Below are 24,226 nucleotides of genomic sequence, written 5' to 3'. Positions count from 1 at the left end.
TAATTGGGATTTTTGGTTTTGGGGTTTAGATCCCCCGGGGGTTTTTTTAAGAAAATGGTAAATCCCGGGTTTTAAATTTCCCCTGGGGGGGTGGGGCCCCCCCCCCCACCCCCCCAAAGGGGGGGGGGGGGGGCAGAGCCTACTGGAAGTTAATATAATACTCTTCCCAGATCTATGGTAAAATAGACCGACGTGCCCTTTTTTTTGCACAAAAGGTAAAACAGATCGATGTGCCTTAAGTATTTTTTATATATTTCTTGATTTATAAATACATTACTAAGTAGAAATATTTGAAAAAATTCGTGATTATAGATATACTATATGATTACAATGTGACAACTTTGTGTGGCTGCTGAATTAAAATTGAGTGAATTAAAATTTATTTTGTTATTAATTTTAATAATAATATATTGTATTTTAGTTATATTTTATATAATAAATTAAAATTTTACTGACTCAGAAAAATTAAAATAAATCACAATAACAGATATTATATAAAGGTATAATCATGGCTCTTCGCGCTAATTCTCCAAACAGGACTACTGGTTTTATCCATTCAATTGGCGCCCATTTCCATCTAATTAGCATCCGTTTCCATCTAATTAGAACCCATTGACATCTGATTGGCTTCCATAGAAATTGAATTTGCGTCCATTGCCATCTGAATTTGCTCCCATTGCCATCTGAATTTGCTCCCCCTCTTTTACTATTGGCGGAAGGGTACATGGCACTCAATTTTTTTATCCTTGCGCCTTACAATTTTTTTTATATAACCGTAGTATTTTTTTTTGTAAACGTCGTACTTTTTTTTGTAAACGTCGTACTTTTTTTTTGTAAACGTCGTATTTTTTTTTGTAAATGTCGAATTTTTTTTATATAACCGTAGTATTTTTCTTTGTAAACGTTGTATTTTTTTTATATAACCGTAGTATTTTTTTTTGTAAACGTCGTATTTTTTTTATATAACTGCCATATTTTTTTATATAAGTGCCAAACGCCTAATGTAATAGCACTTCAATATATGTAGATCTTTCTACAAAGATACGTCATAGAAAATATCTATAGAGAGAACTAACAGAATATGCAAACTTTTCTCCAGATTACTTTGTTAAAGTTAAATACCTTACTGCAGTTATAAGATAATAAAGCAAGTATCTCATTATAATAATTATGTTAAAATTGAAAATGCAATGATATTATTTGTATGCTTTCTTTATTGCAGAGTAAGTTTCGAATAAAAGATTCATTTTTTCGTCACTTGTAGCCTCCTTGTTGTTTTTAATGAAAAAAACAACTGGAGACTTTCTCCACTTCAAAATATAGCTACCAGCAGTTGTTTGTTTCATATTTACTATCTTGCTGGCTTTTTCGATAGTTAATCCCCTTATGAAGTAGAGATAAAGAAGCTTTTTTATATCTTTATCCGTAGGCTTTTGATATTGCCCTCTACTTTTTTTGGGGGTTTTGTCTGTTGTTGACGGGGCAGAACTTTTTGGATCTTCTGGCATTTCAGGCTCTTCAAGCTCTTCCATGATTTTTTCAAAGGCACTGTTATATTCTTCAAGTTTTTCGTGTAACATTGTAGGGTTTTCTGATAATAAAAGGTGAAAAAATAAAGAAATAGGAAGATATGTTAAAGTGACATATTTTATATAAATATAGTTATATCTAGCACATAGCAGTTATAATTAAATAGTAATTACTTAAGATGCAAGATAAAAATCAGAACACAAGTTGAAGCAGCAAGAATAGATGTAAAGAAGATTGAGTTGTTGTTAAATAGTATTAGTCATTATATTTTCAGCTTTTTATATCAAAAAATAATATTCCAAGGTCCACTAAATAAAGTAGTACAAATTGAACTCAAGGAGATAAAAAATAAATAGGACAATATATTACCCGCAGCCATAAATTTATTATAAACATTCTTTTTTAAAAGAGATATCATAATTCTCTCTCTTTCCATTTGGTGTTTATATACCAAAACTGTTTATTTCTCTTCTTAAATCAGCAATAAATCTCATTCTCATGCTCACTTCAACAACTAAATATTACTCTGACAATGAAAACACTGCCTAAAGCTCTACACCTCATGGATTTTTTTATTATTTCCAGATCACATTATGTTTCTGTATGTAAATAAAGCCTATACCTCGGAGTCATTGATATTAATCTCTAAATAATCTATAGTATTTTGAACAAAAGCTATAAATCTGAAAAGAAAACGTGACGATTCAACCCTCCACCTACAAAGAAACTACAAGATCAAACATCTACCTGTACGATAGGAACCAGTCTACACATATTCATAATGCTTTTAAGTGCATTTCACCGACTATACTTTTTCGAAATCCAACAGTAGAATTCACTCTACCGACCACACAAAAACTTGCCAATTTTTATCTCAAATATCCAGTAATCTGATTGACTACCACAGCAATTGTATTTCTTATGAACCTGGTCCTACACAAGCATCTAATACCATTACAAAAAAGAATCCAAAAATGCTATATTTATTCAGCACCTGCTCCAACCATTTTACAATGTCAGAATCCTGATCTTCTTAATATCAAACTCAACAACTCTTTGTAATCTGCACTCGAAACAAGTAAATGTCCAACAATCTGTTAAACAACTGAAAGCGGTCCAAGAATTATGCTTTGCTCACAATACTACCCGATCTCAATTTTGGAAACCCTCATGATACAAAATACCAAAAAAAACCCAAATATTACACACACAAAAACAGTAACAAAAAATAGCACAAGCTCATGACAAAAAAAAGAAATAAAAAAAGAGATGAAAAAAAAAGAGATGAAAAAATAAAAAAAATAAAAAAAAGAAATAAAAAAAAAAATAAAAAATAAAAAAAAAAATAAAAAAAAGAAATAAAAAAAAAGAAAAAAAAAGAAATAAAAAAAAAAGAAATAAAAAAAAAAGAAATAAAAAAAAAAGAAATAAAAAAAATAGAAATAAAAAAAAAAAAGAAATAAAAAAAAAGAAATAAAAAAAATAGAAATAAAAAAAAGAAAAAAAAAGAGAAATAAAAAAAAGAAAAATGTAATAGCAATTTTAAAAATAATTCTCCAAATAGTATAACTAGCATTTTTATTCATAAATTTTTATAATATACATAACCATTTTTTCGCAAATAATTTCTGAAAAACTGAAAGTCTCAATAACTGAAAATAAAATGATATCTTACTGCAAGAAATTTCTGAAAAACTGAAAAACTGAAAAACTGAAAGTCTCAATAACTGAAAAAATGAAAGTCTCAATAACTGAAAAACTGAAAATCTTAATAACTGAAAATAAAATGGTATCTAACCGCAGAAATTTCTGAAAAACTGAAAATCTCAATAACTGAATTTCGAGCTTTTCCTTGGCTCTATACAAAAAAAAACTTTCTTTTTTTTTATTTTTTTTTTTTTTATTTTTTTTTATTTTTTTATTTTATTTTTTATTTTATTTTTTATTTTTTTTTTGGTTGGGCAAACCCATGAGGAGAAATCCCACCCCTTCCTTCGAGACAGAGGACAGGACACCATAAAGGCTCTGGTAGCACTGTAAATCGGCTAATAAAATAAATGTTCTTAAAAGTGTGAAGAAGCTTAATATGTAAACATTCATTATTCTTCAACACGTTCTTTATCCAAATATATTAAGACAACAGGACAAGACTATACCTTGGTAGAAACGTTTAAGTTATTAAAATATATTTTTTTTTGGTATATATACCCCAGTGTCTTAATAAAAGTTTCTCAGTTATCTTTCTTCCTCGATTTTAACACCCTTTTTATTTTCAAAAAAAAATGCCTACTTCCAACAACTCCCTCGAATTTGTTATGGACAAGCACTGTGAAATGGTCAGTCACAGCGGTTCTGCAGACCAAACCCAGTTTTCTGGAATTGCTTTCGACCCCTTGTGCGATTTCAACCAAGAGATTGTCGACGAAATGCATGGAGAAGTTGTACTCCGATCTGTGACAGATGTCTTTGTCAACCATGCCGATATGGAATGGACCCGTACCTCGGCCGGAAACCCAGCAGTCACAAACCTCCTCAGTCTCAAAAGTTTCCTGCCAACCGAAGTCAACGAGGCCACAACCAAGACAATTGTTGCACAGAAGCCGAAGACGAATCTGCCGGAGAAGGTCGATCCTGATTCTGTTCCCACTGCAGAAAGCATAGGTCGAGGTTCGTACCGAAAGTACAACCAAAACCAGGTGAACAAGCTCTTCTCCTTGGTTTTCTCAGAAAACCAGACTGCTGCTGCCGCTGCCAGGGAAACGGGGATCAATGTCCGGACTGCCCAGAACTATGTCAGGCTGGCCAGAGAGAAGATCCAGGCCGATTTTGATGCTGCCACAGTGGAGACTGATGAGTCCAATGGGCTGGAGACGATGGAGGTTGAGGAGGTTTCTGCGCCTAAAGAACGAAAACATGGCAACCAAAAGTTGTTCCAGGCGCACTCTGCTTTTTTTTTGAAGTTTTTCGAAAATAAACCAGATGCTACCTTGGAACAAGCAAGGATAGCTGTCATGGAAGAGTTCTCTGGGCTGCAGATTACCAAATCAGCAATCCAGAAGCACTTGGTGAAGAAGTGTGCCCTGACGATGAAGAAGTTGGAGAAGCTGCCTGAGAAGAGAGACGACGCCAACACAATTGAGATGAGACGAGACCGCATTTTGGAGTGGCAACAACTTGCGGATTTCAACTATCTGTCGAACTGTGTGTTCATCGATGAAGCAGGCTTCAACATGCACATCAAGAGAACTTTTGGCCGTTCCGTCAGTGGCACCCCAGCAAAGACAACTGTCCCGACGCAGAGAGGTGTGTCCATCACCATCCTTGGTGCAATGTGCGAGAGAGGGATCGTCAGCCTCTCGTTGAAGAAACCCACTGCAGTCGCAACCAAGAAGAAGAGAAAGTTGGACATCTACACCAACGTTGAGGTGAACGGTCGAATTGGCACCAGAACCCAGCACTACCTCGACTTTCTTAGTCATACAATGGACGTTCTGGACAGCCAGGGTATGCAAGGACGTTATCTCATCATGGATAACGCTCCTATCCATAAGGCCGATGAGGTGAAAGACTTTATTTCTTCCCGTGGGTACAAGTGTGCATATCTTCCTGTGTATTCACCTTTCCTGAATCCAATTGAGGAAATGTGGTCCAAGATCAAGTTTGGTGTCCACAGAGAAGAGATTACAGAGTCAGACGGGCTCATCTTAAGGATTACAGAATCAGCTAAGACTGTCACCCTTTCGGACTGTTTGGGTTGGATTAACCATGCCATTTCATTCTTTCCTCGCTGTTTGAACAGAGAGCGAAAGCTTTAAGTATGTCTTTTATGTCTATTTAAGCTCTTTACACTCTATGTCTTTTTTTATTTTATTTTTATTTTTTACTACTTTATGTCCCTCTTTTTCTTATTTTTTTTTTACTACTTTATATCCCTCTTTTTCTTATTTTTTTTTTACCACTTTATGTCCCTCTTTTTTTATTTATTTTACTGCTTTATGCTTTTCTTTTTTTATTACTTTGTATTTCATTATATCTTACTTCTTATTATGTGTTCTATTTCTCTATCAACTAATTATGCCTAATAAAAATATCCATGTTTTATGCCAAAAAAATACGACGTTTACAAAAAAAAATACTACGGTTATATAAAAAAAATTCGACGTTTACAAAAAAAAATACGACGTTTACAAAAAAAAAGTACGACGTTTACAAAAAAAAATACTACGGTTATATAAAAAAAATACAACGTTTACAAAAAAAAATACTACGGTTATATAAAAAAAATTGTAAGGCGTAAGGATAAAAAAATTGAGTGCCATGTACCCTTCCGCCAATAGTAAAAGGGGGGGAGCAAATTCAGATGGCAATGGGAGCAAATTCAGTTGGCAATGGACGCAAATTCAATTTCTATGGAAGCCAATCAGATGTCAATGGGTTCTAATTAGATGGAAACGGATGCTAATTAGATGGAAATGGGAGCCAATTGAATGGATAAAACCAGTATTAAAGTCCCGACCAACTTTCAACAAGCAAAAAAATCATGGGTACATGCAGTACTAGGAGGATCCACTAAGATCTCCAGTCTCATTGCAGATCCTACACAACGTACACTCAACACCCTGGCCAGCAGTGAACCTGAAAACCTCACCCCAAGCACCAAACTTCCTCCTCCAGTGGACCACTTTTCCTCATGAGTAATGCAGCTGTTCCTGAAAGGCACTGCCAACCATTCAGCTGTCATTGACATCACTGCACTTACAGTCACACAAAAGCCTTTGTTCCTCTCTGATTTACAGACTTTTTTCAATGGCAACGAACATTTGTGGGCTGTTACCGATCAAATTCACCGCGAATACAATCGTCTGTATGCAGAAATTGTAGTCTCTCCCCTGTACTACAACCGATCTAAGAATGATCCTGTCCTCATTCTTCCCTCCTTCGACGTGCCATTTGCCATCTATCCCACCCTACCCCCCTCTGCCAAGATCTTGAAAATCTCTCTTTCCAGACTGGCTCAGCTCCATGCTGATATGACCAACAACTTCAGCCAATTTGGCGCAATTGTCGACTGTGGCTATGTCACTGGTAGCAGTGGCCTGTACGCCGGCGGTGGCTATGCCGTTCTAGCACTATCCCCACCTAATTCCACCCACTCCTCTGTAAAACTCTCCCATTCACTGAACTGGTCCTACCAGCCTCTCAACTACTCCTCGGATACTGGTACCCTCTCCTCTGACTTTGACCATGTCAGTATTTTTGCAACATGGGCTGCCATGCCTCCTTTCTGCCGATACTGTCACTTGGATAAACACGCCCTGATTGATTGCGATTTACGCAAAAAAGCTACCATGTGTTGCCTATGCAACGATGGAGGTCACATAGCCAAGTCTTGTCCCCGCAAGAATGAATCTTCTGTAACCCCACAGAAACACCGTAAGATTCCGGCCGTACAAGAGACACCTCAACCCTCAACACCCTCTTCTTCTATCGTTGTGCCTCCTCTTCCCTCATCCTCTTCCACTAATGTTCCGACAACTACAGGCCGTGTCAAACGCATTCAAGGTTCTCTAGAGCGATCTGTGACATGCTCTCAGGCCTCTCTTGTAGTACCTAATGCTCCGCACAATCCTAACCCCATCAAGGAACACAAGTTACCTTTGCCTTGTTAATACTGTGGTCTACTTGGCCATCAGTGCTCCAACCACAATGCTTGCCTAAAAAACCCCTGATATATTCAGAAGGAGACTACTTCTGATGATATGGAGACAGACTTCGACGATTCCAATGACAACGACCCTCTTTCTGCAGATGAGCGTGCAGATCCTCTTGGATTGCCCCAATAATTAATTTGATGAATTTAATACAACCTAAGACTAATATTTCTCCTACCTGTACTGCTTCTACAATCTCTGACTATCTACCTTTGGCTTCCTCTCTACCCTCCTTCTCATGCAAACTGAACATTGGCACTATCAACTGCCGCGGTCTAGCCAAAGCAGCAGATATTTCTTCTTGTAACCAGTTTATTTGATACCTACAAACTCGCTCCCTAGATCTGCTTGCACTTCAAGAAACGCATGCAACCTCGACATTGCAAGACACCTTTCACTCCCAATTTCAGGCCAAAACTCGCTTCTGGTCCGTTCACTGCGGTCTCGTCTCATTCTCCTCTGATATCATTCTTAGCAACTCGTTTACTAGTCCTTGTGGCCGCATTATTTCCAGCACTGTCTCTCATGTGACTAATTGATTTGATCCTTTTGTAATTACAGTTATCTATGTTCCTCCCAATATAAGACAAATTCTCCTTCTTGTCCTCTCTCTGCACTTAACTTCCATCCATATTTCCTTCCTCTCCATGCCGTACAGTCATATTGGGTGATTTCAACTACACTTATTCTCCTGCTTCCCCAAGGGTTCGGCAGGCGCCTCACAATTGGCTCAAGTACATCAATGAGTTCTTTACTGATGGGATCACCCCACCTGAACAGATTTCCAATACGACTTTCTATTGAGGACTATCCCAATCGTGTATTGATTATCTGTTTGTCTCCTCTGATATGGCTTCTTCCATCCACTTTGATCACAGTAGAACAACTTATGTCCAACCAGCTTGGTCTGATCATTTTCTATTGTCTGCTCAATTACAATTATCCCCAGCCACGCATGCTTCCTTGTCGGTCAATGTGGTCGGAAAGAGGTTGTGGTGTGCCCACCCTTGGTTGGTGAATAATCGTCTCTTTTGTACACACCTCACCCAATCTCTACATAGTTGCGTTCACAACTTTGCTCCAGGACTATATCCTGCCACCAAATGGGAAGCACTTAAGGCTACTACCGCAAAAGTGGCTAGAGCATTTAGTCAACATCATGCCTTTACTCTCTCTCATGCAGAAGATCTTCTTCATCGAAAACATGTGGGTATCACCAAAAAGCTAGTGACTGATCCTTCACTTTTACCTGTCCTCTCTCCGCAATTGCTCATTGTTGAGCACCAACTCTCACAACTGCAGCAATACCATGTGGAATACCTGGCACTACGTTCTGGTCTACGGTGGTGTGAACTTGGAGAATCCTCATCTGGATATCTGAAACAATCTATTGCTTCTTGGGCCTCTCAAAAAATGATCCCTCCTCTGTGGAATCCGGCAACCTCTTCTATCTGCACATCTCAAGAAGAAATGCTAGAGACTACCACTCAATTTTATTCTGATCTTTACTCACCCAATGATGTTGACCAGGCTGCAATTGACAACCTTTTGAACGTCCTTCCCACACACATCCACATCTCCTCGTCTGCAGCAGAATCTCTGGTTGCACCCATTACGTACAACGATTTGCTGGATGCTTTTTCGCAATCCCCTCAAAAATCCTCTTCTGGCATGGATAGTCTCCCATACGAACTGGTTCGACTGGTGGTTACAGATCTGGCTTGTCATGATATTGCGGTTGAAGTCTACAATAATGCTCTCTCTTTGTCTGATATTCCTCCCTCTTGGTTACACTCATGCGTTTCGCTTCTGCCTAAAAAACCTCCACTCGATTCCCTGAAAAATTGGCGCCCAATCTCACTCATCAACACAGATGCAAAAGTCTTCACCTGCATTTTGAGTGCTCGCATGCTCAGTACCGTGGCAACCATCATCACTCTGTATCAAACTGGTTTTCTTCGCGGCAGGTTCATTGCTGACAACGGCTTGTTGATGAAGCTCATTCTTGAGCATACTCGCAACACCCAATCCTCCAGTATTGGCATTCTCCTAGATCAGAAAAAAGCATATGATTGTGTTCACCCATCTTATCTTCGTGCTGTTCTTACCTGCTTCAGTTATCCAGCCTCCCTGATCCAATGTGTTGATAGTCTTTTCTTTGGCACTGAACTGCACATCAACATCAACGGATTCCTCACTGACACCATCCCACAATACTGTGGCCTCAAACAGGGCGATCCCCTTAGCCCTATCCTTTTTAATCTGGCCTTTGAACCACTTCTTTGGAACATCCTTCTGGACGTGCAACTTGAAGGTTTTCATTTGCCACGCCCTTCTGTAGCCACTGCTTCTGCCACCTCAACCGACATTAAACTTCTAGCCTATGCTGACGATGTTATATGTCTTCTCAACTCTCCCACTGAGCTGTCCCGGTTACATCACCATCTGTACACCTATTCTCAAGCCTCCAACGCACTGGTGAATTTCCATAAAACCGAAGCTATCTCTCTCTCAGGATCATCATCTATATATCAATCGATCTGGCTCCCTGCTTTAGCTGAGCATAACATATTCAGGAGGCACGACTGCAACTCTCCTGCCCCCATCCAATATCTTGGCTTCCCACTGTTCTCCTCTTTACCACAATACGATCTCTTCCTGAACGATCTTTTAGAACAAATAAAACTTGGGTGCCAAACGCATCAATGGCATGGACTGTTGGTTCGAGGTCGCTCTACTGTTCTCAACTCCCTGATTCTCAGTCGTCTCTGGCATGTGCTCCACGTGATATCAACACCTAAATCCTTCTTCAAATCCATTCAATCCATCATATCCCAATTCATTAATTTTCGCATTTTTCCCCGGATCAGCTTTGCTACAGCTTGCTTGCCACGCTCTCAGGGCGGACTTGGTCTGCTGTATCCAGAATTGCAACAAGGTGCTCTACAATTGCGTTGGCTTGGTCCCATCCTCTCAACTTCTTCACCGCAAATATGGTCTTGTCGGTCCTTTTCACGTTCCATTATCCTTCCCTGTCTGCTTTCCTTTTTACAGCACCATCTCCAACATCACAGCAATGGCTATGGCTGTGACCCCAAAGATCTGGATCACCAGTTGCTCTTCTTGTTCCCACAACGTTGTCCTCTCATACTCCGAACTGGACAAAGCTCCCTGTCCCTACTCCTTCATGCCTTGGAACAATTGCCACATACATTTGTGGGTATAATAGCCACTGCGGCTACTTGTTTGGAGATCCCAATTTCTTACATAATCACTTCCACACCACCTGCTACACTTCCACAATCAATTGCTGACCTCCCTATCTCTGTCGCATGCACCTACAATCTTCACCACTTTCACTGTTTGCGTCCTAAACATTGACAGGAATGCATTGTTTACCCGACGTTGTCACGTAAGGTCCAAGCTCTTGTCAGTGACCGTGATACTACCGTGTCCTCTTTCTTTACACACGTCTTTACAGCTCCCTCTAGTGGAACTTTCATCACCCCTTCTCCCACCGCAATATTTGATCACACCTTCATCAACGTGCGTCCATTTCTGCTTTCTCTTGGGCTGGTCCCCCAATCTTCTGATCCCTCCAGACTCAAACTGACAACAAAAATGTATTGCCAACAATGCTATCATCTCTCTTCTGCTCCCGTTTCTGTGCCTCCTCCAGTATCCATTGACTGGCCTGGCTTCTGGCTCCTCTCCCTGTCCCATACTTGTTGCAACATTTGGTATTGTTACCTTCACCAGAAAATTCGGCACAAGTCACTCCTTCATCGTTTCATTCCTGCATCCAACCCTTCCCCTGCCTGTCCTATCTGCTTCGACCCATTAGAATCTTTAGAACATTTCTTTTTCTCCTGCCCAATATAACTTCCTATATGGCATTATGTATGGTCCACATATATCAATTCGTCTCAAACTCCGGTCACTTTTCCTTCCCTCCAGCTCGCCCTTACTTCTCTTGTCCTTCCTGATAAATCTTGTCCCAATGCTATGTTTGCAATAGCAGCTGCCCTTGAAGCTATTTGGCGCTCACATTGGGCTTTCATCTTCAATGATACCCCCTTCCATGCCAGCCAAGTGGAATATCTTATTGACAAACTCTTCCTCAAAGCACGGCAGGAATCTTTTCTCACTGGAAAAAAGTAGAGAAATACTGACGTGTATATATGGGCAAATGGTACTGGAATAACGTGATATATCATAGTTGATATTTTTTTCCACTAGGTTTTAAGGTTATCTAGCACTGTATGTGCGAGACTTACAAACACTACAGTATATGTAGATGGGGGGTTCCACAAGTAAGGTTTGGTAGCACTTTTGATATACTCGTTATGCTTAATAAATAAATAAAAATATTTAAAACTACGGATTTATCTCGGTATTCTTGACACAGAACAGGAAAGGTCAAAGACGGATTACATCATGTATATTGCTCCAATGGTTTATCTGTACTACACCTCACCTTTACTGACCACTTTTACTGACCACCTATACTGACAGTTCTTTAAAACCTCCTATCATCAACAGTAAAAAAACACGTCTTTAAAATTATGGACCAGTAATATGTTCTTTATTTATTTGGTTTCCCGTTCTTATTAGGTTGGTAATGGTTTACACTTTTATTTTTATTGGAAAGAATAGAATGTTTCTAGATTTCAAATCTAATAAAGCTATTCTATATTCTCAAATACTTCTTGCTCGGCAAGCTTGTTATATTTGGGATGAAAAATTTTCTACAAAAAACAAATATCTGAAGAAAATGAGGTGCTTGTTATCTTTTTTTAGGGGTAAGAGCAGTACTCTTTGAGAATAGATAAAACATTAGTGATGGAAGTGCGTGCGTGTTTTATACTGCAAATTTTATGCACTAATTAATACTTACATTGGAAGTACCCAATACAAATGGACAAAGAAATAAAACATTTACAGTAAAGCACGGGATTATGATTTCTTTGACTATAAAACGATAGGAAAGAATTAATTTTTGTGAATTGCGTAATAGAATAATTGATTTACATACCAAAGGCAAAGGATTTCTTTGCAGACCAAGATATTATCTGTAAAGCAATAATATCGTCTCTAGTAGAGAATATACATTAATATACAGTATAAATAATATTATTGTATGTATAGAAGTAAATAAAAGGCTTACCATGGCAATGACGGTAGCATGGGATGGAAGTTCTTGAGGAATGGCACGTTTGTAAGAAGGATGTTCATCTATAATAGAAATTATATTCAGTTAGATAAATATTAAAAAGAAATAGATTAAAATAAAACAGAATATTACCGTGTCAATATCTGTGTTTGATTGTAGAGAGTATTTTTGGCGATGTGGCCTATATTAAAGAAAGAAAAAAGTCAGAATGATTGTATGGAATGATTGCATAAAGTATATTTACTAACCCTGGCTAATCCGGATGACTGTTGTGAAGATGGCGCATCAGAATGAGATGAAGAGTGAGTTTCTATGACATTAAAGTATATTGTTATTTTTTAGTTATACATAAAGAAGTATATATTTCTTTTAAAACAAAGAAAGTGCCTTACTATAAAACCTTGCGAGTGTAAAGAGTGAAGAGAGAGAAACAGAGAGAATACCTATGACAGACAAAAAAATTAATTCTTTTGTTCTTTGTAAAGAAGTATTTTGAACCAAAAACAATCTTACCAGAAAAATTTGCAAATATAACAAGAATTGAAAAGAGAGAGAAAAGAGGGAAATAATAAAAAATGAATAAAAAAAGTAAAAAAAAAAATCTTAAAAAAAAAGTGTGTTTAAAACAAAAGACTAAAATAATTTTATCAAGTCACAAAGCAATATGAAAACCGATTTACATTCCAGTCATTACAAGAAGTATTAATAGAGATTTGCATATCAAGTATATTTTGAATTATAAAATAATCATACCTTTCATATAATACACTTTCCCTTGCTCTTACTCTCTTGCTACTTACTACACTTATACTCCCAAATCAATACACTTGTTCTAACAATTCAAGTATGTAAACTTGATACGATTTATTTTTAATTAAATTTACATAAATTTAATTGTAGAATGACAGCAATAATAATAATATAATCTGAAACTAATCATTATAACCTTTCATTTTATTATATTCTGTAGACAATGACTAACACAAGACGTGAACGCGCAATTGCCCTTCGTCCTGTTGAGATTACCAATCAGCAGCTTATGGAAATACTTTCTACTGTGAGAGCTGATATGTCTACCGTAAAAGGACAGATCGGCAATGTTGAGCAAACTCTGACCAACATGAATGGCAGAATTGGCGTTCTTGCCACCACCAGCACCAACACCATCAGTGCCATAGATAGTTTGGCCAGAACTCCCCTTGCTGCTCCTGTGAGAGCCAAACTCACTGTTGCTGCACCTGTTGTCATCTCCAACCATGAGCCTACCCGTGAAGAATCTAATGCAGTTTATGTAAGTAACATATTATAAAATATTTTATCAATTCATTTTCTCATGATTTATTTAGCAGGCTCATATTCACAACCTTATGTGGAAATCCAAGCTTAGCTTGAGAACGCCAGAAAATATCCTGGCCAACAACCTCAAGCCCAGATGGGATACAAATGTTGCTTTCAACAAATCTCCCAACAGGGAGATAGCTGAGAGACTTCTTTCTAACCTTGAGCGCAGGTTTGGTTCCTCTAGTATGAGATGGAGTGACCTCCGAAAGAGGTTGCACACCAACTTCACTAGTAGAACTCGTCGTGAGAGAATGTCTGATGATGAGATAGTGGAAACAAACGCTCTTACACGAAGAGCAGCCTGTGCAGATGATGTGAGTATTATGCTAATATATATAGTTTATAGTTGAAAATTATAAATAAAAATAACAAATTAACAAAACTTATTACTAGAATGAGTGTCACTGTATACTGGCATACAAAGACAATAAGGAGGCAATCGATCTTGTAATGTTCAGAGACTGTGCCAACACTCTCCAAAAAGCAGTAATGTCAGATGGAGAGTCTGCCGATGAAATGGACGAGGATGGCATAAAACATGTCATTCATATTGTACAACCAGCCTGGAGAAGCGATGAGATAGATTAATTTGGAGTAATACTTTTGTATTGGTGTATTATTATATTGAGTGAATTATTAACGAATATATTTCAGTGCAACCGTTTCATTGCACTTGTTGACACTTATGCTGTCCAGGCCATGGGGTCAAGTGCTAATCAAAGGATCTGTAGGATCACTACTAGTGTGTCCAACTCAGCAGTCCCAGATAACATTAGCCCCAATTTTTCTCGGTGGGCTCTTAGAGACGGGCTCTAAATAAAAAAAATGTTTCTCTCTTTTTATCTACGTATTACTTTTTACATACACAATACTATCAATATATATAGGGAATTTGTTCTGTTTTTTTTTGTATAAGAAAAGGAAATTCAAGTGGGGTTTTTTTATTTTAAGCATAAAGCTTTTTTGGCAAAGCAATTACTAACATCTTACTGACATTTCTACTTGTAGTAATCCTGGCTGTAGCAATCTCTAAAAAGATGCGGTGCACAGGTACAATTCAATGGCGACTATCGGGGGAGAAGGTGGGGAGACAAAACTCAAGACCGTCATCCTCACGCGATCTATCAGAGGAAGTATTAAACCACTTGATATATGCGAATACATGATGATCATGAACCATGCGAGTCAGGTGGAGATTGCTGTTAGAAGGGTGTGTAAAGGAGTGTGTGAAGAGATACTGTATTTGTCCAGCATAGGCTAGGGTATTTCTACCGTCACTACTAATAAACATTACGTGGACAAGAGAACCACAACTAGCTGAACCGTTTTTACCACGGTACTGTTGACCAAGTAAGTCAATGAACTTCAACTTTGTGATTTCATTGTCAACAAAGGAGTTTGTGAGCGTGGCATATTGGTAACTGACAAGGTCAGGAAGATCATAGGATGTTTTGTAGTGCTGAAGCAGATGGGCATAGTCGGTTTCATCCATCAGTGATGATTTTTTTAGCTGAAGAGGAAAAGTCGAAGGAGGGAGAGGTTTGTTACCCTTTGGAGGAAGATGTGGGTTGGACGATGCTAGTAAGAATAATTGCAATCGGAATGGATGGGAGGAGAGAGTAATGACTGTGATGGTAGGTGTGAATTTTGGAGAAAGCTTTGAGAGAATGTTGAAAAAGGGGACGTGGCTAGAACTTTTCAGAACAGTATTGACATAGTCACCCTTGAATGCGTTTTGAACAAAACTTCTCATATATGTTGCCTCAAAACTATATTTTCCTTTTGTCTTTATATGCTTCAACAGGCCATTATATCTCTCAAACCCAAAGAGCCAGTAACCATACACGGGTCGAAAATTACGAATGGTCTCACGAAGGTGGAGGTGCAGGTGCATGTTGCAGGTGAGGATGGTGGGAGTGTAGAGTTTGGTAGCCTTTTTGCAAAACATTTCCAGATAGTCATGGGCACTGTTCACTTCATCAAATGTGATGCTTGGCTTGATAAGATAGTGGCATGCACGGACGAAATTCATCCAGTTGTTGTACATTTCAAATGGTAGAACACCATGCAGCAGAACAGGAGAATACACCAGTACCCAGGATTTCCAGTCATCGGCTTTCATGTAAGGAAAGCCTTTTCCAATCTTCGATGTCAGCTTTGTATAATCCCTCGGAAGGACCATTGTCTCTGCGATTTTTTTCATGGCAGCAAACTCTTTGGCTCCAATCGTTTTCTTATTGACCCACCGGTCCATCATTCTCTTTGGCATCCCCAGGAATAAATTATGCTAGGGATCAATGATCGTTCCACGTACTAGATCAAAGTATCCAAGGCATTGCAACTGCGACCATCGAACAACATATTTGACCTCCAGCTGGTGCCTTTCTGAGGGTGTACTCGCACTCTTCCACTCCTCAGCATGCAACCTGTTCTCTACACTGCTACGAATATTCCAAAGTGAATAATCGAATCCACTGAAGTCCACCTGATTTGAGTTGGGCAATCTGGGGAACTGGGTTGTACACTTGTAGCACGCACATGTACTATTGTGGGCTGTAAATCCACTTGTTTTCCTGGCAGCAGGGATGTCACATGCAACCATCAGCAAGGCAGCATGGACATTAGCACCAGAAGGGCACTCGTAGGTTGGGACTCGCATTCCAACATACAACTGTTTCATCTCGTCTACCATGGGCTTGAGATAGTTATTTATCTCCTTGCATCTTGGCTCCTTGGGACCAGGCATCAAACCAACCAGAATTGTTTTCTCAGGTTTGAACTGTACCTCTCGAGGCAGATTATTTACAACCAAGTAAATTGCACCAGAAGAGTAACTAACTCCATTGAACGGCTGGAACCAGTCTATGTTGAGTGTCAACATCAATGAGCGAGGACAAGCAACAAACGAGACAACACTTGCATCCTTCAGCTCTTTCCACATTGCTCCATCGTATATGTCGCACATAGTATCAACAATCTTAAGCTCTGTGTTCCAGTGACGGATTTGCTCTTCAAAGCCAGGACAAAGGAAAAGAACAGACAAAGCTTGCTTGAGGGACTGGTACAAGTATGCTCGCTTTGATACCAGTGCATCTGAAGTTGACTCTTTCATCAACTTACAACCACAAGGAGAGCATGCACCAACATTTGTGAAAACATAATGGGGAGGTACGGACATGTTTTCTTCATAGATGCAATGGCAGTTTGGACATGACACAAATCGCTTGATGCCTTTGGTGATAGATGAAAAGCCAGTCATTTTATGTAGTCCAGCCAGACTTTCAGAAAGTTGGAAATCTTGTCTATAAATCTTCAAGAGCTTGTTGATGAACTCAATCAAGACAACAGAACCCTTATTGACCACGTAACGAGATGCAAACAGTACTGTAAAAGTAGCAATAAATTTGTGCACTGGATTCTTGGGCATACCAGAAGCAGCAAAAGGGTCTTTTTTTTTAAAAAAAAATTAACACACATTTTTTTTTAGTTTTTTTTTATGTATTTAAAACTGACCCTCATTGTTAAACTCTTTAACATAAATCTCGGCAGTGTCTTCTTCGCCATTGTCATCACTGCCATTGTCATCGGTCGTGTCAGACTCATCACCATTGTAGTCATTACCAACAAAGACGTCATTGTCAAACGTTGAGACGGCATCCGAAATAGATGAGTTGGTCTGACCATCCATTACTTCCACAGAATTGGATTGATACGTTGGGATTACTACAAATATGGAATATAATAGTTTATTACTGGTTTTTCTTCTTCGTTTCAAATAAAAAATGTCTTACTTTCAGTATCTACTTCCATGCTTCTCTTTTCAGCTATGTTTTTTAAAATAATAAAAAATAAAAATAAAAGCGATTATTACTCGGTAGACAGATAACAGCACTGAATAAATTATACAACTCTTGAATATCTCAGTACCTTCAAATCTAGCTCATTTATCACTGCAAAAACAGATCAATTTCACATATGTAAAGTATACCTAAGTTCTGATAGACAGAATAGGTAAAATTGTAGTTCAGCTCACTTTTGTGAGTAAAGTATTTAAATAGTATTTTAAGCTACTCTATTGGCTACTGGCAGCTGTGTAGCATTAGAATGCAACATCAAACTCAAATAAATTAAAAGTGTGTTTTCTTTGAAGTCTCTTTCTTTACTATTAAATACTATTGTAAACCTTTCTTTTCATTTTAAAATGGCTCCTATTCGCAAACCAACTGTTAGAAAAGAGTGTCGATGCTCTATCTGTAAAAGCAAGACACTAGGATTCGATCGTGTATCTGTTAAAACATTTAAACGTCATCAAGAAAAAGATAATCATGATATTACACATGTTCAAACGCGTACAGTTAATACATTTGCTTTACTTTACTTTATTTTATTTTATTTTATTTTATTTTATATCATTTCCTTTTTTATTATTTTATATAATAATAATAATAATAATAATAATACTAACACTAATAATAATAAATGTGTAGCCCATGAAGACACATGCGATACAATTAGTAGTGCTGTTTCTGAGCCTGTAAATCAAGAGGAAGATAGTTTTGAATTTGAACAGGAAGATGTTGAAATGAATTCTGAGCTTAGAAGTAAGAAAACTTATTTTGTTACATTGATTTATTTGGGTCTAACATTCCGCTTTTGTAGACCTAAATGACACAAATGACATTTTGGATATACGGACAAGAAACTAACCTTTCTCTGAAACGGATTGCGTGTTTGGCCCTGAAGATAATATCCAGTATACAAGTGACACTTACAAAGAAGAAGAAGAATATGAAGATGAATCCGATGTTGAGATAGACAATGATGAAGGTAGGTACACAGCTTTAGATAATATTATATCCTAGAAAATAGAGAGTTAATCAACGTTCTTTAAAAAAAAATCAAATTAAAGATTCTTCATTGGAATCAATCTCGGAATTGAATTTGATTCACCAATTCATTGTTATTTTGGTTGCTCTTTTTGTCTCGCTATACGTCGTGAATGAAGGAGCTGTAATCCTGATTGCCATAATCAACAAGATACTGCAGTTTTTGTTTGACCCATTCCGCCTTCCAGTGAGTGTTGCTGGCCTCAAACGTTTGGCCGGATTTGAAGCGTTGACAAGTGGTGTCAAGAAATATGTTGCATGTAGCAAATGCCATGCCATATATGATAATAAAGCCGCCCCTTTGTGTTGTACATCACCCAATTTTGGTAAAACCTCCTTGTGTGGCAACAGCTTGTTTAAGTCTGGTCCTGGGTCAAAAGCACCCCAAAAGACATATGTATTCCACTTCGTCAAGAAAGCTCTAAAGATGTTTTTTCAACGCCCAGATTTTGAAAACAACATCAACTCATGGAACCGCGGCCCGAAAATGGATAGCACTTTGTTTGACGTGTATGATGGTGCGATGTGGAATGAGATAGTAGACGTAGATGGTATACCTTTTGTTGATACCAAGCGATCACTCATGCTTATGCTGAACATTGACTGGTTTCAGCCATTCGATGGTGTTACCTACTCCTGTGGTGCCATATATCTTGCAATCAATAATCTTCCACGCAGTGAGCAGTTCAAGAAGGAGAACGTGATTCTTGTTGGGTTAATGTCAGGGCCTAAAGAAGCGAGCACTTCTGACATAAATAACTATCTGAAACCGCTTGTGGATGAGTTGATGGAGCTGTACAAAGGTATTAAGATTAAGACTTACCAATGTCCAAATGGTACTTCTATCTGAGCAGCCCTTCTCATGGTTGCCTGTGATTGACCTGCTTCAAGGAAAGTATGTGGGTTCACATCCCATACAAGTACAAATGCATGCCACAAGTGTAAGCGTCAATTTTCAAGGTTGGCTGGAACGAGTTCTGTTGATTATTCTGGATTTGATTTCTCAAAGTGGCTCCTTCGCACTAAGAATGACAATCGTAAGAATGCAGAGATCTGGAGAAATGCAACCAAACCAACTGAGAGACAGCGTCTGGAAGTTGCACATGGTGTTCGCTGGTCCAAACTGCATCATCTTCAGTACTTTGACATTGTCCGCTGCACGATCATTGATCCCATGCACAATCTTTTCTTAGGCACTGCCAAAAGAATGCTGGAGAGATGGGTTGCGGATGGATTAATTGACGATAAAAAACTCGTTGCCATGCAAAAGGCTGTTGAGAAGGTTTTGTTGCCGCCTGATTACACGTCACTTGAGACAAAGATTGCCAAGGGATTTCCCTATATGAAGGCTGATGAGTGGAAGTCTTGGTGCCTTGTGTACTCTCCTGTGGTTCTAAGGGATGTGTTGCCATTGCCAGAGTTCAAGAACTGGATAGAGTTTGTTAACGCATGCAGATACTTCACCAAGCCTAGTGTTTCTGAAGAAGACATTGAGAAAGGACACAAATGCTTAGAAGAATTCTGTAAAGGGTGTGAGACATTGTACGACCTGGACCTTCTCTCTCCCAACATGCATCTGCATCTGCACTTACGCCAAACAATGATTGACTTTGGGCCCGTCTATGGCTATTGGCTTTTCAGCTTTGAAAGGTACAATAGTGTCCTGAAAAATATCAAGACCAATCGAAGAAACAGATTCGAATCGACATTTATGAGACAGTTTATTGAAGAGTTGTGGAAGGGAGATTTTGTTCGTCGACTTCTGAAACCTATGCATGCACTTGCATGTTTTGAAATTTTCGATAAGTTCACCACCAACAACAACAACACCAACACCAACACCAACACCAACACCAACACCAACACCAACACCAACACCAACACCAACACCAACACCAACACTAACACCAACACCAACACCAACACCAATACCAACACCAATACCAACACCTACCTCTCTCACTCTTTCTCAATTTCCGAATATCTTGAAGCTTCACAGAATCTTTCAATGACAATTCGTAGGAACGAGCCCCTGCCACCATCCGCCTTGCCATTGAAAACAAGACCATTATTATTTATGCCAAAACATGAATATGATTGTCTTGTAGGATACTATCAAGCTGCGTACAAGAATCCACAGATCTCAGGTTGCAAAGATGTAATTGATGACTCACCTTTCGTCAATGACTGGATCGAAATGGTGAAGTCCATTGATCTTCTTGGGCAAAGCTACAAAGGGTGCATTGGCACGAATGGCTGCTGATCATACATACAAGCATATTTCACTGAACGAACTGGGTCGGAACATGCGTATGTTGGAGAGATTCAGTACCTTTTTGTTCACAATTTTAGGCCAACTGTTTCTTCTCTAACATGTAGAAATCCCCATAGTAGTCAGCATGTATTTGCATTTGTCAAATAGTTCAAATCCACTTCGGACAAAACAAGAGAATTAGAAGGAGTTGAGTTGTTACAGAATGAATTCTACAAGCAAGATTTTCAAAGCATCCTGCCAGTACATCGGATTCTCCTAACAGTTGCAATAGTAGATTACAAAACTACAAAAAACGTCAACAAAAAACTCGCGATTTCTTTACCAAAAAAAATTTACTATTAATTCTCATACACACACTTACTTATATATTTATCCTCTATTATTATTATTTCCTTTAATCAATTCAATTTCAATTATTACTATTTGGCCCTACAACAGAACATAGTAAAAAAGAAAATGTTTATTCATTGTTGATTGCCCAATGAGGCAATGACTGGGACAGGGTGGCAGGAACAGAGCAAGGCAACAATGTTGCTAGATATCTGTTCATTCTTGGCTTTGTTCCCACACCCGCATTTGACACGTGATGGGTACGATTAATGTCGTCAACCATTGTCAACAATCTTTTCAACTGTATTTATTTTTATTAGTTCTTTATTTTTCTTGTTATAAAACTTATTTATTTATTCTAAATATTATTTATCTCTTCACTTCTCCAAGTGGGGCGAGCCACATGCAAACACCGTCGTGGAAGATTGTCCACAATCTCAATATCCGACTCACCATCAGACATGGCATCCTTCTGAAAGAGTTTGAGATAGGCCTTCTCAACAGGGTTTCCAGTCTTATATCCCATTACAGCATCAATGGCTACCCAGTTGTCCATGTATGTCGACTTGCGTCAGATAGACATCTGGTTATATAGATTGTAGCTTGAGAAAATAGTAATATACCAATTAATTTTTATATAGTATATACAAACCTGAAGAGTATGACTGTTTGCTCTCCCCTTGCTGTTTTTCTTGGCCTTCTGCTCAGGAGACTCATGAAAAGTACGATGACTGTGCTTGTACCTGTTCTTTATTTTATCACTTATCACCCATGGGTGAGTACCAGCTAGACGAGTCTGGGCGCTAATGTAGCTCTTCAAGTAGTTGATAACAGCTACATTATCGCGGTGGTTAATCTTCTCATTCAAGTTCCACTTCTTCTTACTCTCGTTCTCAGCAACAAGAGCAGAGCCGTCAGACTCGAACTTCCAGTCCCACAACTTTTCCGCAAAGATTTCCTAAATACAGGTTGTTTAATAAGTTGTTGATACTAACATATATTAATATTAATTACCAAGATAATGACAGAAACCTCAGCATCACTGAGGGAGGTCTGGGGAACATAGGATGGCATCAGAGATGGTCCTAGACTAGTTATACGAGTCTGATCGTTGGCATAGGCAGTTGCAAAGTCTGCAAATGCTGTATGTGTCTTTCCAGACGTGTCAACAACAACGCCCATCCTGTTTTTAAAGGCTGTCATGTTGCTATTGACAGCAGCAATGTCATCCTTGACACCGTTGATACTGTTGTTTACTTTGTTAAACATTTCAACAATTTCCACGTATTGCTGATCTTGGATAGTTGTGGATGAGAAACTGGGGGCAATTTCTTGAGGTCCAACACGGCCAGCCAAAACACGGTTTGCAGAGGTAGATATACTTGCAGATGCTTTTCCTTTTCCTTTACGGTCTGTTTTTCTGCTGCTATTGGAAGGCATTTTTTCTTTATTGTATTTTTATTAAAGTTTTATACATTAATAAATTATTAAAATAAAATAAATGTATGGGTTGAAATATATTTATTTTTGTTTAATCAAAGATATATATACAAAATAAGTTAATATAAAGTAGATTTATGAAATAGCTGAGAAAAGGAAGGGATTATATATTATTTTCTATAAAATCCTTTATAATCTTGAATAACTTCTTTAATATTCAACATAGAACTTAGTGTTACAATATAATTTCGGACTATTCATTTTATTACTATTGTATTTTACCAGAGTCAATTCTCATCTAAACTGCCTTCTGATTGAAAGCCCACTTTTTTTTCTTTTTTTTCTTTATTTTTATCTTATTTCTTTTTTTCCTGTTTCTTTTCCACTTTATTTACTTTTATTCTGGTTGATGTATTTAAGTTCACACCCTGGTAAGCAATTTGTTTTTATTATTCTACTGTTATATTTATTCTTAATGTTTTTTCTTTTATTATTATTGTGGTTGCTGATAGTATTACAAGTCTTTGCCGTGTTGATTAATGGACAAGAACAAAAAGGTAAAACGCGGTTATTGTGTATGTGTTTCTTTATTAATTATTTTCTTTTTCTCTCCTCAGCTCATCATAAAGACATACCAACAGCAGAAATTTATCCAGTAAGTCTGAATAATATATTTATTTATTTTATTCTTATATCTAATTTTGTTTATTTTATTCTTATATCTAATTTTGTTTATTTTCTATCTCTGTTAGTACTGCCAACATTTCTATGTACCTGATTGAATAGCTTGTCTTTGAAAACCGGTTTTATTTGGTAAGTAATAAAGCCAAAATTTATTCCATGATCTTTACTAATGCATTTTATTAAACCTTTCAGAACAACAGTCAATGTGCACTATGCCTGGTTCTGACGAAAGTACTGGTAAGTAACCATATTATTTAAATTAAAGAAAAATAAATATTTATATAATCTAATATAATTGAATAATATTTTAGCCTTCTCTTACTAGTGAAATACCGTAAACACGCGTTTCTTTTTAGAATTCTATCGTATTGGAAGTATTTATATATTATAATATATGAAAGGGTTTGGTATTATATTAATTATGTAGTAGCTTATATATTAGATTAGACTATATATTGTCAAGCCATACATATTATAAGCAAGAAGCTTTTTTTTTTAAATAAAAACAATTTTTCCAAAACAATCCCTATAAAAATATTTGAAATGAAGTGCAAGAAGTATTGCAGTAGTATGGCATGTGTGAATCCTATAGTTTAGCCATGCATAATTGTCCAATAAAAGTGTTTAGATTCGGAAGACAGTATACATAAATCCTGTTTCTTCTGTTAAATGATCCAATAGAATATTATTATTTCAGTAGATAGTTTTCTCTGTTAAGTAATCCAATAGAATTCTACTATTTCAGTAGACAGTTTTCTATCAAAAATAGATTTTTTTATTGGAATCTCTGTTTCAAATCAAGTTTAACTTAATATAACATCCAAAAAAAAGATGCCATAATTTGATTATTCTCTCT

At 37.6% G+C, this 24,226-nt stretch overlaps 8 protein-coding genes across 8 annotated transcripts; 4 read left to right on the top strand and 4 right to left on the bottom strand.

Annotated features, from left to right (window-relative positions):
- Positions 1-602: 602 nt before the first annotated feature.
- PHYBLDRAFT_139095 (hypothetical protein) lies at positions 603-1,580 on the bottom strand (the record flags this gene model as incomplete). Its single annotated transcript, XM_018430162.1, has 2 exons — positions 603-706; positions 1,451-1,580. 2 exons carry the CDS (start codon positions 1,578-1,580, stop codon positions 603-605), a joined length of 234 nt encoding a protein of 77 aa, XP_018299591.1.
- Positions 1,581-3,812: 2,232 nt separating this feature from the next.
- Positions 3,813-5,368, top strand: PHYBLDRAFT_162150 (hypothetical protein; the record flags this gene model as incomplete). The annotated part of the gene is made up of 2 exons (XM_018434571.1): positions 3,813-5,018; positions 5,330-5,368. The coding sequence occupies 2 exons, from the start codon at positions 3,813-3,815 to the stop codon at positions 5,366-5,368; spliced, it is 1,245 nt and encodes a 414-aa protein (XP_018299590.1).
- Positions 5,369-6,227: 859 nt separating this feature from the next.
- On the top strand, positions 6,228-11,402 carry PHYBLDRAFT_162149 (hypothetical protein; the record flags this gene model as incomplete). Its single annotated transcript, XM_018434570.1, has 7 exons — positions 6,228-7,194; positions 7,584-7,768; positions 7,828-8,255; positions 8,303-8,984; positions 10,123-10,461; positions 10,626-10,787; positions 11,199-11,402. The coding sequence occupies 7 exons, from the start codon at positions 6,228-6,230 to the stop codon at positions 11,400-11,402; spliced, it is 2,967 nt and encodes a 988-aa protein (XP_018299589.1).
- Positions 11,403-11,926: 524 nt separating this feature from the next.
- PHYBLDRAFT_162148 (hypothetical protein) lies at positions 11,927-13,174 on the bottom strand (the record flags this gene model as incomplete). Its single annotated transcript, XM_018434569.1, has 6 exons — positions 11,927-11,989; positions 12,139-12,212; positions 12,277-12,313; positions 12,409-12,476; positions 12,659-12,724; positions 13,168-13,174. The coding sequence occupies 6 exons, from the start codon at positions 13,172-13,174 to the stop codon at positions 11,927-11,929; spliced, it is 315 nt and encodes a 104-aa protein (XP_018299588.1).
- A 213-nt stretch (positions 13,175-13,387) lies between these two features.
- Positions 13,388-14,571, top strand: PHYBLDRAFT_162147 (hypothetical protein; the record flags this gene model as incomplete). Its single annotated transcript, XM_018434568.1, has 4 exons — positions 13,388-13,705; positions 13,761-14,069; positions 14,149-14,307; positions 14,410-14,571. The coding sequence occupies 4 exons, from the start codon at positions 13,388-13,390 to the stop codon at positions 14,569-14,571; spliced, it is 948 nt and encodes a 315-aa protein (XP_018299587.1).
- Positions 14,572-14,812: 241 nt separating this feature from the next.
- On the bottom strand, positions 14,813-16,012 carry PHYBLDRAFT_139091 (hypothetical protein; the record flags this gene model as incomplete). Its single annotated transcript, XM_018430161.1, has 1 exon — positions 14,813-16,012. The coding sequence occupies one exon, from the start codon at positions 16,010-16,012 to the stop codon at positions 14,813-14,815; it is 1,200 nt and encodes a 399-aa protein (XP_018299586.1).
- Positions 16,013-19,521: 3,509 nt separating this feature from the next.
- Positions 19,522-19,845, top strand: PHYBLDRAFT_102153 (hypothetical protein; the record flags this gene model as incomplete). Its single annotated transcript, XM_018427675.1, has 1 exon — positions 19,522-19,845. A coding segment is annotated over one exon (324 nt), but the record flags the coding sequence as incomplete, so codon positions are not given.
- A 1,531-nt stretch (positions 19,846-21,376) lies between these two features.
- PHYBLDRAFT_139088 (hypothetical protein) lies at positions 21,377-22,686 on the bottom strand (the record flags this gene model as incomplete). The annotated part of the gene is made up of 4 exons (XM_018430160.1): positions 21,377-21,547; positions 21,650-21,811; positions 21,899-22,204; positions 22,261-22,686. The coding sequence occupies 4 exons, from the start codon at positions 22,684-22,686 to the stop codon at positions 21,377-21,379; spliced, it is 1,065 nt and encodes a 354-aa protein (XP_018299584.1).
- Positions 22,687-24,226: the final 1,540 nt, after the last annotated feature.

This window comes from Phycomyces blakesleeanus (genome assembly GCF_001638985.1).
Source record: "Phycomyces blakesleeanus NRRL 1555(-) unplaced genomic scaffold PHYBLscaffold_1, whole genome shotgun sequence".
Lineage (NCBI taxonomy): Eukaryota > Fungi > Mucoromycota > Mucoromycetes > Mucorales > Phycomycetaceae > Phycomyces > Phycomyces blakesleeanus.
The sequence above is the reverse complement of the archived record's forward strand: the minus strand, read 5'-3'. Positions and strand labels throughout refer to the sequence as shown.